The sequence below is a fragment of the Varroa destructor genome, unplaced genomic scaffold (assembly GCF_002443255.2).
Source record: "Varroa destructor unplaced genomic scaffold, Vdes_3.0 BEIS01000005.1, whole genome shotgun sequence".
Lineage (NCBI taxonomy): Eukaryota > Metazoa > Arthropoda > Arachnida > Mesostigmata > Varroidae > Varroa > Varroa destructor.
The window spans coordinates 39,899,771-39,912,623 of NW_019211458.1; the positions used below are offsets into that span (position 1 = coordinate 39,899,771).

Consider the following 12,853-nt stretch of genomic DNA (forward strand, 5'->3'; position numbering starts at 1 on the left):
GCATGTGTCTCATAGGGTTGTGGGGGAGCCGCTGTCTGTGCCGCATGAAAGTTTCTCTCTGTCTATCAGTGTCTCACCGCAGTGATGCTGCCCCCAGAGCAGCTGAGGCTGCCGCCATCACTGGCCGTAGTAACAGTGGTATAAGTATACCCTTTCTCTTGTCCGCTCATAGTGATGGAAACGTTGCCCTCTCCAACGTTGCGGGAGACTCTCTCCACCGCAGGCGCGCGGGAAGTGTTTAGTGCGACTTCAATAAGGGGCCGCATCTTCTGCGGACGGCGGGCCTCGAGACGTCCTTTTGGCGCTGTCTCGCCGGTTCGGCTTGGCTGATGGTGTCAGTTTATTTAAATCATTTGGACTAGTAGTTTCGATCCGCTCCGTAGGGCTCAGTGTGATAGCTTGTCGCCGATTTTGATTTGAAGTCAAATGTCAGCTCGAATGAGCGTCGTGTGCTCTGTGTAAGCTAATTATAATAGGTGCAGTTAGACGCGGCGTGTTCACGTGGTCGTCCATCATTTAACAGCAGTGCGATTGGCCAATATAAAAAGATCGGGTCTTATAATGGCAACATTGATAACCAATACAGATATGACAAGAACGGTGGCAACTGCATCCGAATCAGCCGCACTATTCGCAAAAGACAACATCCGCGGATTCTGTAGATGTGAAAATCCTTAGGTGTAATTAAGGATTCTTCGGGATGTATTTCTAAGCTCAAAAAGTTTTCTAAGAAAAAGTTATATCTTGAGCACCGCGGCGTCACGTTTTTGCTTGATTTAAAGTTTAAGTTAAATTTGCGAGTGTTAGTTTATGCAAGAGAGGGGCATCCGAGGTTTTTAGGGTCGAATTCGAAAAACCTAGCACGAAGAGTCTTCTGTAACGTTTTCGACCACCGCTCATCTAAGTGTACAACCCAGGCCGTGTGTTAACATTTGCCGTATGGCTATAGTGTGTGCATGTTTCATGAGTGCTATAATACCTACAGAGGAGGTTTTGTATTTTGTGTGAAGCGCTCGTCTTTCGAATTGCGACTGTGCGCGAAGTCAAGATGAAGTGCTTCGGAGAAAAGGCGAAGACCTTCCACTGCAAGGTACTCCTTCTCGACAACACCGAACTCATTCAGGAGCTCAAGGTAAGAGCGTTTCCGATGCACGTACAAGGCAGAAATCGACTGCCGTCCTGATCCTCGAAATCATTTAGACGTATTTTCTTTCAATATCAATGATCGTACAGTGTGAAAATAGTCTTTAAAGCTAATAATAGCCAATATCCTTTGACTGAAGAAAGTAGTGCTTGCTCAATTTTCGTTTTCAATTATAGCCCGCGACGATACGATTATTTACTGATCGAGTCAAAAGGACAAACGGCTTTCTTTAGTTAAATGCTCTTCAAAAGTCCAAGTTTCTAGAAAATGCTCATTATTTGTTCAGGTCATGCGCTTTGAGAGCGGATCCGCCATTTCCTCCCTATTACTGCCGCGCCCCCATCACTTGAGTGTTGCTAGATACATTGACTATCCATTTTATCTAGCCGATACGTTTCTATCAACAGCGGCTACGGTGTGGCCTATTGTGTGCAACAATGTCTAAGCAGATAACGTCAATGCTGTGTCATCGAACGGCGGCGGCAGCAGAGAGAATAACAGCTGACCCCTGTTTGACGGGACAAGCGCTTGCGACGAAATAGTGTGTCTGGCAAATGTTCATCTGCAAATAAAACAGAGGCAGTGAGAATATCATCGTTTATCTCCAAAAGACACTGCTGAAACGGCCATAGTTGTGTCGTCGTAGCTAGCGGGCCCTTCGATTGAGCAAGCGTAGAGCTTATAAGCGTTCAGCTCATTGTAGAAGTCACAGTAGCGGCAGCAGCCTTTGCTAGTAAGTTGGACAACGACAATTGTAGTGTCCCACTGGATCCGCAGCGGGGCGGCTAACCATCCGCTTACCCTCCGCCTAGCAGCAGGAGGACATCATCGGCCGTTCGACGGTGAACATGTCGCAGTCGAGATGAAGACGCACATCACTGTGCCATGAAAAGTTAATAGGGAACAGAAAAACGAAGCAAAAAGGGACGGCACGACTCTTTTAGCCACCGCCACAACTCAACAATTGCACTAGCAACAGTTGTAGTAGTCTGTCTGAAGCATCGATTGGTTTCGTCTTTGTCACCGCAGTTCGGTGCCCTCTCAGTCAGCCCGTGCATCAAGCGCAGTAACTTTTCTAATGGCTTCTCTGTTCAAGCAAATAGGGAGGGGAATGAGAGGGAGATACTGGCTGCCGACCTATAGAACCCTGTTTAGTTGAGCCGTCTGGCGGAAGCGGTCATCCGGAACCCCACCTGTATATGTATATACACCGACACCCCTTGTGAGAACGCCTGTGCGCGTCTAATGCAGCTAACAAGCGCATATAGAATACGTCGTTGTCATATAAGCTTATTTAGAATGGCACAACATAGCCTCGATCGATGGCGCTGCGATAATTACATGCACTTCTGTCACAATTACCGTTGTTGATAGAACAGCCTCTGGCAAGAAAAACAACACCCGGACCTGTGACGCTCGAACGTCGATGACAATGGCGAAAGCGCCAGCGACAGCACCAGAAGCTGCGCGATTTGACGTCCATGGGGATACGCTCACGCAGCTGAAGAATGACTGGTGCTTGTGGCTCTAGTAGAATCTGCAAACCAGCACTAGTTACAAATCAGGATGGCAGCGATGCGACAATGCGCGGTTTAGCTGAAGTTTGTCATATCTTCGGCACCAATACTACCACAGTGACACTGGGAGGATCATAGAACGTTAAAGAAAGCAGGGAGTTACGTACGAGCTACAGCCCAGCAGAGTTGCTTCAACGTTTCACGACGCTTCAAGCAACCGAAATCACTTGGTCGGTTCCCACGCTGCGCGACCTTGCTCGTCATCGCCAAACTGCTTGATGCATTTGAAGCTATGGTCTTTATCAAAACGCCCGTCATGTGGATGACTGAATGCGACAACGCGGATGACCACCCCAGCGGCCTGGGTCAGTTCTGATATGACAGCTAACGATGACGTCTGGCTGATTTACTAAAAAAAAACCAAAAAGAAAGGAGGCAAGAAAGAGCTCTTGATTTTATTCGCTCAAAGGCCTCATATATATATATATATATATATATATATATATATGCGCGCCGCGAAACCGTCTTCGTATTGAAATATGGAGGCGAGCGAACGTTGCCTGAATCAAACGGCTTACTAACCACAGATGCCACATACACTAGGTTTATATATTCATAAACCGTATATCCGATGTATATAAATGTATATCTGATGCATTAGCTCCGCTATAAGATTGAGATGGGCAAATCGTATTGTATTAGACGCTCTAAAAGTAAACTGAGGCTCAAATCGGTTCGACAACAACGGTTTTTATTTTTGCGTTGGTTAAGGATCTGAATCTCTGTCTATGTGACCCAGCGAATGCACGACCAAACAGAACAGCACGTGCACACAAAAAATATCGCTAAAAAAGGTTCAGTCGGGGGGGGGGGGGGGGATCTTCTTCGAACCTACTAATCCGCTAGACGCAGAACAAAAAAAAAATCTAGTTTTCTCACAATCGCCGTTACATCTGGCATCAGCACACTGTAGGTATGATCGTTTCCATGGACTACTATCGCTTGCTGACCGCCCGATCGCACGGACTAGGTCGATAGTTTCATAGCTTCAACTAATCTCGACAAGTAATTCTGATATTTGTGGCCAGATTCGATGTCCCACAAGCGTACGCTCACAGACACAGCGCGCAGAAAACTGCCGTCTTCTTGATCATTGCCTGCTTCCAGGTGTCAAAAGTGCCGTCATATTGATATATGCTGTTACCATCGTCATCGACTATCCGCTCTTCAAAAGCCTTCTACTTACGCTCGCAAAACAAGATTATTGGCAGAGCTACGCGATGCTCAGAGCCGAGGTACTTTGACATCGAATACTTAGCTAAAAGTAGGTTGTTTAGCTTCGGGTTGCTGCTTACATCTACTTGTTCGAGCATTGGCCGTGCTACAGTACGCATATATTAAGCATTACGTTGTGGCAAATGTAGGTAGTACGTCACGAGAAACATGGCGCGGGCAGGGAGGCAGGCAGGCAGGCAAGGCCGAAAAGGCTGAAGTAAAATTCCTCTGTCTTCTATTCTGCCTTATTCGATCCTTCGTCGTTGGTAGTTGCTCATCGGAGGGCTGATGGGGTGACTCAGTGCAGCCGGGGGCCAATGCAGTAGACTTCGACGACAATGACGCTGTTATACGGTGATGTTTCATAGCATATGTGTGTATGTATTTTTGGCTTCCTTGGACACATTCGAGTGTCAAGGGGCCCTGGAGGCGATCGATTAGCCGAAGAAGACTCGGAAGATGAGAAATTGTTGCCGAGCATAAAACACCGCACCGAGGCCGGCGGCTCTACCTTTCAACTTGGGCAGAAGCTTTCGTTAACTTAAGACCAAGAATCCGACCGCTAAACGAGGCTAACAAAGCCTGTCATATACAGCAGAAACATGTTTGTTTTATCGACCGTAAACATGTGAGTGCGTATGTATGTCTATGCATGTGTGCATGGCGACGCCTGCCTTCGACCTTGCTGCTGTTGTGTATGGTGAAATGGATATCAAAAATAACGCTTGGATAGAATCTGCCTTAAAACATATAGAGAAATTATTACTGCTTACAAGAAACCTAACCAGTATTCATTTCTGTCAATACATTAGACCAATAGAATCAGCAGCCGCAGCGATCAATGCGCACGTGCTGTCTTCAAGCAATAAGAATTTCTTGTATTGGCACTTTTCTAAGAATTTGAGGAAAAATCGTTGCTATCGTCGCTACCGTTTTCAAGCCAGAACCAAAGGAGCGATTTTAGATGTCATGGGACATGCCCGAAAGTCCGAACGGGCACGCGGACTCTCGACGGACGCCTGAGACCAGAAAGCCATTGAAGTTTACCAAGGGCCGATTTTACTCACGAATTTACGAGCGCGTATGGATGACAATTTAATGACTCTTCAATGAATGGCGAACGCTCTTTACAGAAACAGTAACCGCAGTAAACAGTAAGTAATGCTAACTCCCCTGTTTTGTGAAATAAAATGGCGCATTTTACAAACTGTTCTGCCGCCGAATGGACTTCGAATGCGGTTCACAATGGAACCGCAGTACAGAACAGAGCTTTTCCTTCTAGCATTCTTCAGTCGGTCTTTTTCCAAATTTGGGTAAAAAGAAGACTATACCGAAACGATCACGAACTGCTTCAGTATATACAAGACACATCTAGGCATCATGTTATCACATAGCGGTCTATGTGCTATTTAACCTGAAATTACTACAGTTGCAATGAAGCTATTGCTAATGAAGCGGTATGAGACGACTCAAATTCGTGGCAAATAGATAACAAGATCATGCGTATGGGTAAACAGCGCAGAGATACGTCACATCTCGGTACCAGGGCTTCCTATCAGACTGCAATATCGAACAATCCAATTTAAAATTCGATCGTACCGCTCCGATCGTACGCGTATTATTACCGTGTTGCATCATGTAGCCAATACCATAGGCCAATTTTACTGATTGTAGTCAAATCAAGAAGACCCGAAATCGACCTTTCGAGCAGTGATCCCCTATATCCCCAATTTTTTTTTCCTAAAAAAATGGGTCATTCGTCTCGTGTGAAAAAAATTTGGACTGTTTGAGCGAGAATATACTTTTGGCTAAATCTATGCGGTACGCACTCTGTATAATTACTTATATCAAATAACATCTTCCTTCGAATTTATTTTCTAATCCTTAGAAAGCTAAGTAATTAAACTCTTCGCAAATACCTGAAAAAGTATATATGTGTACACTAATTTAAGTATTAATATACACCTATATGTAGATCGGAAGAAGGATTATTTTCTACGTGACACTTTATGATTTTTTTTTTATCCCTTGCCTAATGAATGCCCCGACTGCCTCATCAGCTATGGATGTATTTACTTCTGTTCTTACTTGTCTTATTCTCCAGCTGGATTCTACGATGGGCGACAGCAACGGCAGCGGTAAATGCATCCAGATGAAGATAATTCGATTTCACACGGTGAAAATAGCATAAAGTTAAGTTAAAGCCAGTTTAGTGGCGGCAGGCAATATCGATTTAAACCGATTTCATCTGTGGTTCGCATGACACCTTCGTTCCAACTTGATCTCCATACGCATCGGCACGACGATGACCATCATGGTAATAGGCATCTTCCTCGTCAGCATCGCTATTTCCAGCATTAAGTGCAAGCAGCACTTACCTGTCGTCGTTATCGAAATTCGAAAAGCCGCCAGTTTTTTCGTCGTCTTCCTCTTGTTGATTGCTTCCGGGTTATTAAATTGTCTTTGGGACTGTTAAAGCCAATACTTATAGGCGGTCCGTTCATCAGATTACTTAAGTTGCCCGGTCCAAGTTCATCCCGATGAAGTTAGCTTGCGAGACGGAGTGTTCGTGCACGGCCAGTACGCAGCGGCCCCTATCTTGAACCGCTGCCTCGGTACAGCCTGGCTTGCATCTTCTGGCGTTTTTCTGATTCTTCATTGTCATCATCACGCCCATCACCGCCTCCACCAGCATCACCCAACGTCAGGATTATTATCATCATCATCGCTGTTGTAATCGTCGGCTACGGCTTCTTATCGGGATGTTTTTGCACTTGTGCACTTCTGAAATCCGGATGTGGTGCAGTTAAACTGGCGATGGTGGTCCTCAGGGCGCCGGACGTTGCTCATCTCTTTCAAAGGGCCACTTCTCTTTGATTCGGTCGCGTTGCTGTTGTTACTGTTTTTCGCTCTACAGCTGCCGGTGCTATTCTATTGCTGTGGCTGGCTGTTGATGCCGTCCGGCGTTCTCGTCGTCATCTATTCGATCGTCTTCGCCTCTTTTTTTTTCTTTCTTCACACGTAGGAAGCCTAGCTGATAGCCAGATAGTGTTACTTCACGTTTGCGTCATTCTGTCTTCATGCAGAACTCACGGAGTGGCGAGCTCCATGTGTGCGCCGCACCACTACAGCAAAAGGGAACCAACGGCAGCAGCGGCAGAAAACGAAGCAGAAATGAACGGAGTAGCTCAGAACGGAGAACATCAGCGCGAAAAGGAACGTTTCAAAACACAGGAGTCGCTGGACTACGAATCGGTCTGCTGGCAGCTCTAACCTTGCGTTCGCGATCGACGCTCGAGTAGGGGCCACTACGAAAGAACGCGAAAAAATGAGGAAATCGGCGCGCATTCTATCCCAAACAATGACTCCGACAGCAAGTCTTGCGCTCCATTTTGCTGCCACGGGGGAACGTCGAGCACTTTTGTGATCTTTTGCACTACTACTACTACTACTACTACTAGTAGAGCCAATGTTGCCTTCGGACTCTTTGTCTAAAAGTCCAATACTGATCATCCAACGGAGTCTGCCGGCCGTTGTCTACAGTTTCTTCTAACATTGATAGTGCGCTGTCGGTGATCCTCTTCCCCGCACAGTTGCTCTTTCCGTTGCGTTTTCTATTCGCTGCTATCTTCTGCTGGTCAGGCAGAGAAAACTACGGCGAAAAAGAAAACTCAGCCCTGATGCTGCGGCTGCTACTGCTGAGTTTCCGTGTTGGTGCAGCCGTCATTAGCCTTTTGTCCAAATCACCTTTGTCGTCTTTATAGCCGTTCTGAGTTCACGATGTCATTTTCTGCTTGTCTCCTTTGCTTTTGCTGTTACTGCTGCTGCTACTGTCGGAGTTATGATCGTATATCTCTACTATATCGTGCCATGCCTGCAATTACCCAGCCCGGGGATCAGTTCGGCCACTGTCTAAGTCTGGCCTGATGTTGTGATGATGCGAAGAGCGTCGGTGGTGACGACATTCGTGGTGACCGTCCGCGGCTACGGCGATTCTGACGCCGGCCACTCGTGGCGCTCCTTTTAGGGCGAAATCGTTGGTGTCGCTACAGGATGACAGAGCAACAAACATCGACCATGTGGGATTGGCCACTAGCCGGCTGATCGGCGATGCGTCGAACGTGTTGGAGCGCGTGTCTAACCTCCGTATCGTCCGTTCCAATCAGTATTAAGCATGAAAAATCGGTGTACAAACGCATCGAGCGCGATCCACTGATCGCCAATCGAGTACGACATTTTACGGATTATAGAGACTGGGGGAAACAGATTACGGCTGCCATATTCAGAAAAGATTACCACGGCTCGGTGGCCTAGCTTAGCGCACCAGGACGCTAAGAAGGCCGAAAGTCTGTTCCCAGTTGGAAACGTCGTTGCAAGGCGTGAAGCTAGTAAGAATGAGGGGAGAGTTAGCCAAAAAGATAGATGGCGGAATAAAATCCTTAAACACGAAGCCAGTTCAAGCATTCACAAATCGATATAGTCTATGTCGTAGATAATCGTGCAAAAAAATGGATAAAAATCTGATCACATCGTGTGACGGCTGCTATCGATAATAATTTGACCGGTGGATCGTTTCGGCAAACTCGACACATACAGGATTGACGTGTAAGCTGGGGGACGCACTATTAGGTAGACGTAGCTTCTGATGCGCTTGGCTTGTTTAATACTGAAAACTTATCTTTTGCTTGTTTTTATTTTCAACAAAAGCTACTTTGTGTTAAGCTCTTTATCTGCTAAATATAGAAAGGTATTATTTCAACAAGTGTGCTACTCAAGTTCTGATAAGAGCGCTCTCATTAGTTTAGAAGCTTTCTGTATGAGAAACGTATGATTACATGCGTCTTGAATATATGTGCGCCACGCTATAAGCGTCATTAACTCCGTTATAAACAGAAACGCAACTTCAGATTCGCCGTCCCTGTGTTTATACGCTTACGTAATTTTATGTTCTATCAACGTGTACGTTATTTATCTTTTTGGTCAGCTTTCCCGTTGCTTTACGTGCTCATGAGCTGTTGTGAACAGATTGTTTTTGCTATACCATCTTCTGTTAGTATTATCGCCTTCTTTCCAAGTCGCTATCCGTTGTTTCGTTAGAGGAGTTAGTTCCCTGTGTAAGTTTGCCGACGGTGCTGTGGTCGTCCTTCGTTTTTCTTGCCAAACGGAAATTTTCAATGCGGTTTGTAGCGTTCACACCAGGTCTCCTGTAGACGTTTAATCGATAAATTATAGACGACAAAATGTGGCCGACCTGATAAGGTAGCCGCACTGCCTGGCGTCCGCCAGTTAGCTAACTGCTACTAGTACGGTTGTCGTTACTGATACTGCTTCCTACTTCTTCCTGACTGCTTCCAGCATGATAGGCTCCAATGGTGCTGCTACTGCTGTTACTGATGACGGTAATAACTAAAACAAGCGATGAAGAGGGAAACGAACGCGAACACGCAAAGGAGTGAGAACCAGCGTTGACCGTCAGCCGCCCTTGAAGCAACGGGTGTGTACATGATGGCATTTCAAAGTGACCTCACGACGATGGGTGGGCAGATGAACGGACCGATGGGAGAGGCGCAAACTAGACGAATGCGGCGGCATCAAGAGTCAGAATACACTGTTCGAGTGTAGAGTGAAACAAAGGAGTCGAACGGAGGATAAACTTAATACCGAGAAGGAAGGAAGTAGTGACTGACGGGAGGAACGAAAATGAAGGCATTTGAAACCTGAAGCAGACGGAGAGAGCAGCTGAGCAGAACAAGCCGACGTCTGAATTCCAGTGGAAGGACGATCGGTTAAATAAATGAAAACACAATGGTGACGCAAAATAAGTAGAGAACAAGGTTCAATCCGGACGCTCGCAATAGGGTGTGTAGTCACCGCTGTTGTTGCTGATAGCACTTGCAATGATAAACCATCAAAGACGATTACCTCGATGATGGGAGTAATAATAATGCTAGTCATGACAATAAGCAAAAAAGAGATATCGGCCAGTGCTGTTGTTCCCGCTCCAACTTCCGTCCCTTCCTGCTGACTTGCACACATCTTCCTGCCTTATTTCTCTATCCAGTAGCGGTAGCAGCAGCAGCAGCTGGCAGCTCGGAGTTCAATTCTTTATTATTTAAAAAATATTATGATAAGTATTGCCACAGAAGAAATCAATGCGTCATTGCCAATTATTCATAGGGACACTTCTAATAGATCTATTGTTTTAGTAGACAAATTAACGCCTGTTTAAAAAAGGAATATCGAATGCCGAATAGGTCGTCCACATAAGTTCTAAAAATTGGTCTTTTGCACCCTTTTGCATCTTTCAAACTTTCTTGCCGTTTCGAGCTTTCGTATTTCGGAACTTTTGGTCTATTATCAACCCAAAATTTAATTCCGCTAATATTTTTGTGTATAGCGTATGTGAGTTCAACGGATTTACGTTTACCAATATTGAAAGGCGTTTAATATTAAAAGGTTAATCGCGGATTAAAAAAGGACGTTTTTTTCCTTAATGTCCAAAAGGTGGTTTAGGTCTAAGTTTGAGCCGACAATCGTGGTATATGATGATCATAGGGAACAAACGTCGTGACGGCTAACGGTGCAACTCCTGGCATATGCGCAAAAATTCGTTGAACTATCTGTTCGAGACGGGATGAAGTCGTAGAGACTTGTTTAAGGCAGGCACGACACCTTGCACATAATGCATAGCGTCTGTTCATTTCGATCAGCTTGTCTCAGTTTGCTCTGATCGCTGCGGTTCTTTCTTTTTTTTTTATCTATGGCTGACGCCGTTTGCGTTTTGTTACTGCTGGTGCTGCACTGGGGATTGACGCTTGACTAGTGGTCTGGCGACTAAGTGGAACATTAGAAGTGATTGACCAGCATCGAACGACATAGGAGGAACATACACACAAGCTACAATACGTTCTATGGAAACGTTACGACCCCAGGGCGATCGTGCAAAAGGCTTCAATGATGCATGATAGGCTTAACTCGATATTAATTTCAACATTATATTAGCTAGTTAATATTAAAATAACGACCGAACGTTTCGTTCCCCGCTAACATCAGATTATGTGTACAAAGTACATGTGCATGTGTGCATCTAAGTTGTATTTTTTAACAATGTTAGCTTATGACTCTATATTTGAGCAACAACAGCCTATTGCGTACTGCTTTTCCAAACTTTGCAGTACAAAGTACATAGATAAAGTACAATGGAAAATAGTAACTTTAAGTTTATTCCTCACATGCGGTGAATAGAGACGTGAGTCGAGGCGTCAAACGAATACGATTAAACGTCAGATTATCATCCATTGTCCACGTATAGAAACATCCCCACTGTACGTGTCAACGATACTTTATTGCTATTGCTGCGGCTGCGAACCGTCCATCGAACAGACTTCGAGGTCTAGGAAACGGAGTCGACGAAGGCACCCAGGCAAATACCACTCGCAGATTGGAGGTGTCAATAATTATCTAACAAGCAATTCGACGGCCAGATCCTGGCAAGAAATTTTTCGAACATTGCTCATTTAACGGTACTGTATTACCGGCAGTGAGCTCGCCGTCCGCTCACCGCTACGTGCTCGTTTCCCACGTCCAGTCGCTGTATGGCCGGTTAGTATGCCGATTCATCTTTCTCTCTTTTTTTTTTTCTCTCTGTGTCTTTCCCCATCATGAATGGAAATACAAATTAACTACAAATGGCTGAAAGGGGACTCATCTGTCTTTCGCAATCATGTGCGAAGCCACGAGGTGGAAAGCTACCGGCAATAAGCACGTTCGTGCGTGCATATACTGCGCCATGCAGCGGTGGGAAGTCTTACCTGAATAGTATGCTTCCTTTCATGTGGCGTTCATCTTTTTATAGACACGCGATGACACGTTGCTTAGTTAAAATGTAAATGTCAGTATACTAATAGGCTGACGTAGACAAACAAGACAGATACAGATTAGGTATATAAGTTTAAGTGGGGAGATTGAGCAATAAAGAGCGCGAGCTAGAAGACATACGCCAAGCATTTTTAGCTCTCTATATCAAATTTACCCTGCGTAGGATTTTAATTTAAGGTGAATCTTCGTTTTTACCATACAAATGCCACCTATGCACCGAGTGGCAAATAGATATTTCTCAGATGAAAAGCTGTTACTCTTAAGATAATCTTACTTTTTAGAGACGTCTTATACTACTATTACGTTTCCTTCAACAACAAAGCTACATCGAGCGACAGTCGACGTGTATATGCCACGTGTGCTATAGTTAGGTTTGAAACAACGTTGCCACATACGCTTGCCCTAGGACCTTCAAGTCGCTACAAAAGCAAGTGATACATCAGGCTGCTTATGCATAAGTTATATAGTTTGAATTTGTGCATGGTCTACACACACAGATTGTGCATAGGGTCAGCTGATCCCCTTGAACATAATATGTATAGGGATCGTTCAAATTTAATGAATAAAATACACCCAAGCGTACAAAACGCAGTAATCCTTTGAAATGATTATCCAAGGGGTTTAAACCTCTTTGTGATTTTTGATGACGTCGTATGAAATGACTTTTGATAGGTGACTTTGTAAAACGTTTCGAAGGAAAAGTGAAGACATGGCATTGCCTATAAACATATTCATATCCCGTTTGAAAGGGACTGATATTTCTTAAAAAATATTAAAGGTTCTAACTCAATCAAGTCGGCAAGGGTCAGTTTTCCGAAGAGGATAAGCCGTTTAAGTTTATTGAAAATAATGATAATATTTGGCTTCTGTTAACTTATCTTTCGCTTAAGCTTCATAATGTTCAAAACAGTGTCCAGTTAAGTGTTTTCAACATGTGTCATTATTGAAATACTTGTATTCCACATATATTTCATCTGCCTTAATATTTCCTAAGAATAGACACTCTCAAACTTGTATACTTGTTTAACCTATATATATT

General features: G+C 44.6%; 1 protein-coding gene across 7 annotated transcripts in view; it reads left to right on the forward strand.

Annotated features, from left to right (window-relative positions):
• Positions 1–253: 253 nt before the first annotated feature.
• Positions 254–12,853, forward strand: part of LOC111250905 (uncharacterized) — a 141,182-nt gene continuing 128,582 nt past the window's right edge. For all 7 annotated transcript variants that reach the window (XR_002673561.2, XM_022806852.2, XM_022806853.2 and 4 more), the window contains exon 1: positions 254–1,132. Coding sequence is in view for 6 of the 7 variants with exons in the window: in XM_022806852.2 (XP_022662587.1) it covers positions 1,049–1,132 (84 nt within the window). In the remaining variant the exon portion in view is untranslated. The remainder of the gene's footprint in view (positions 1,133–12,853) is intronic.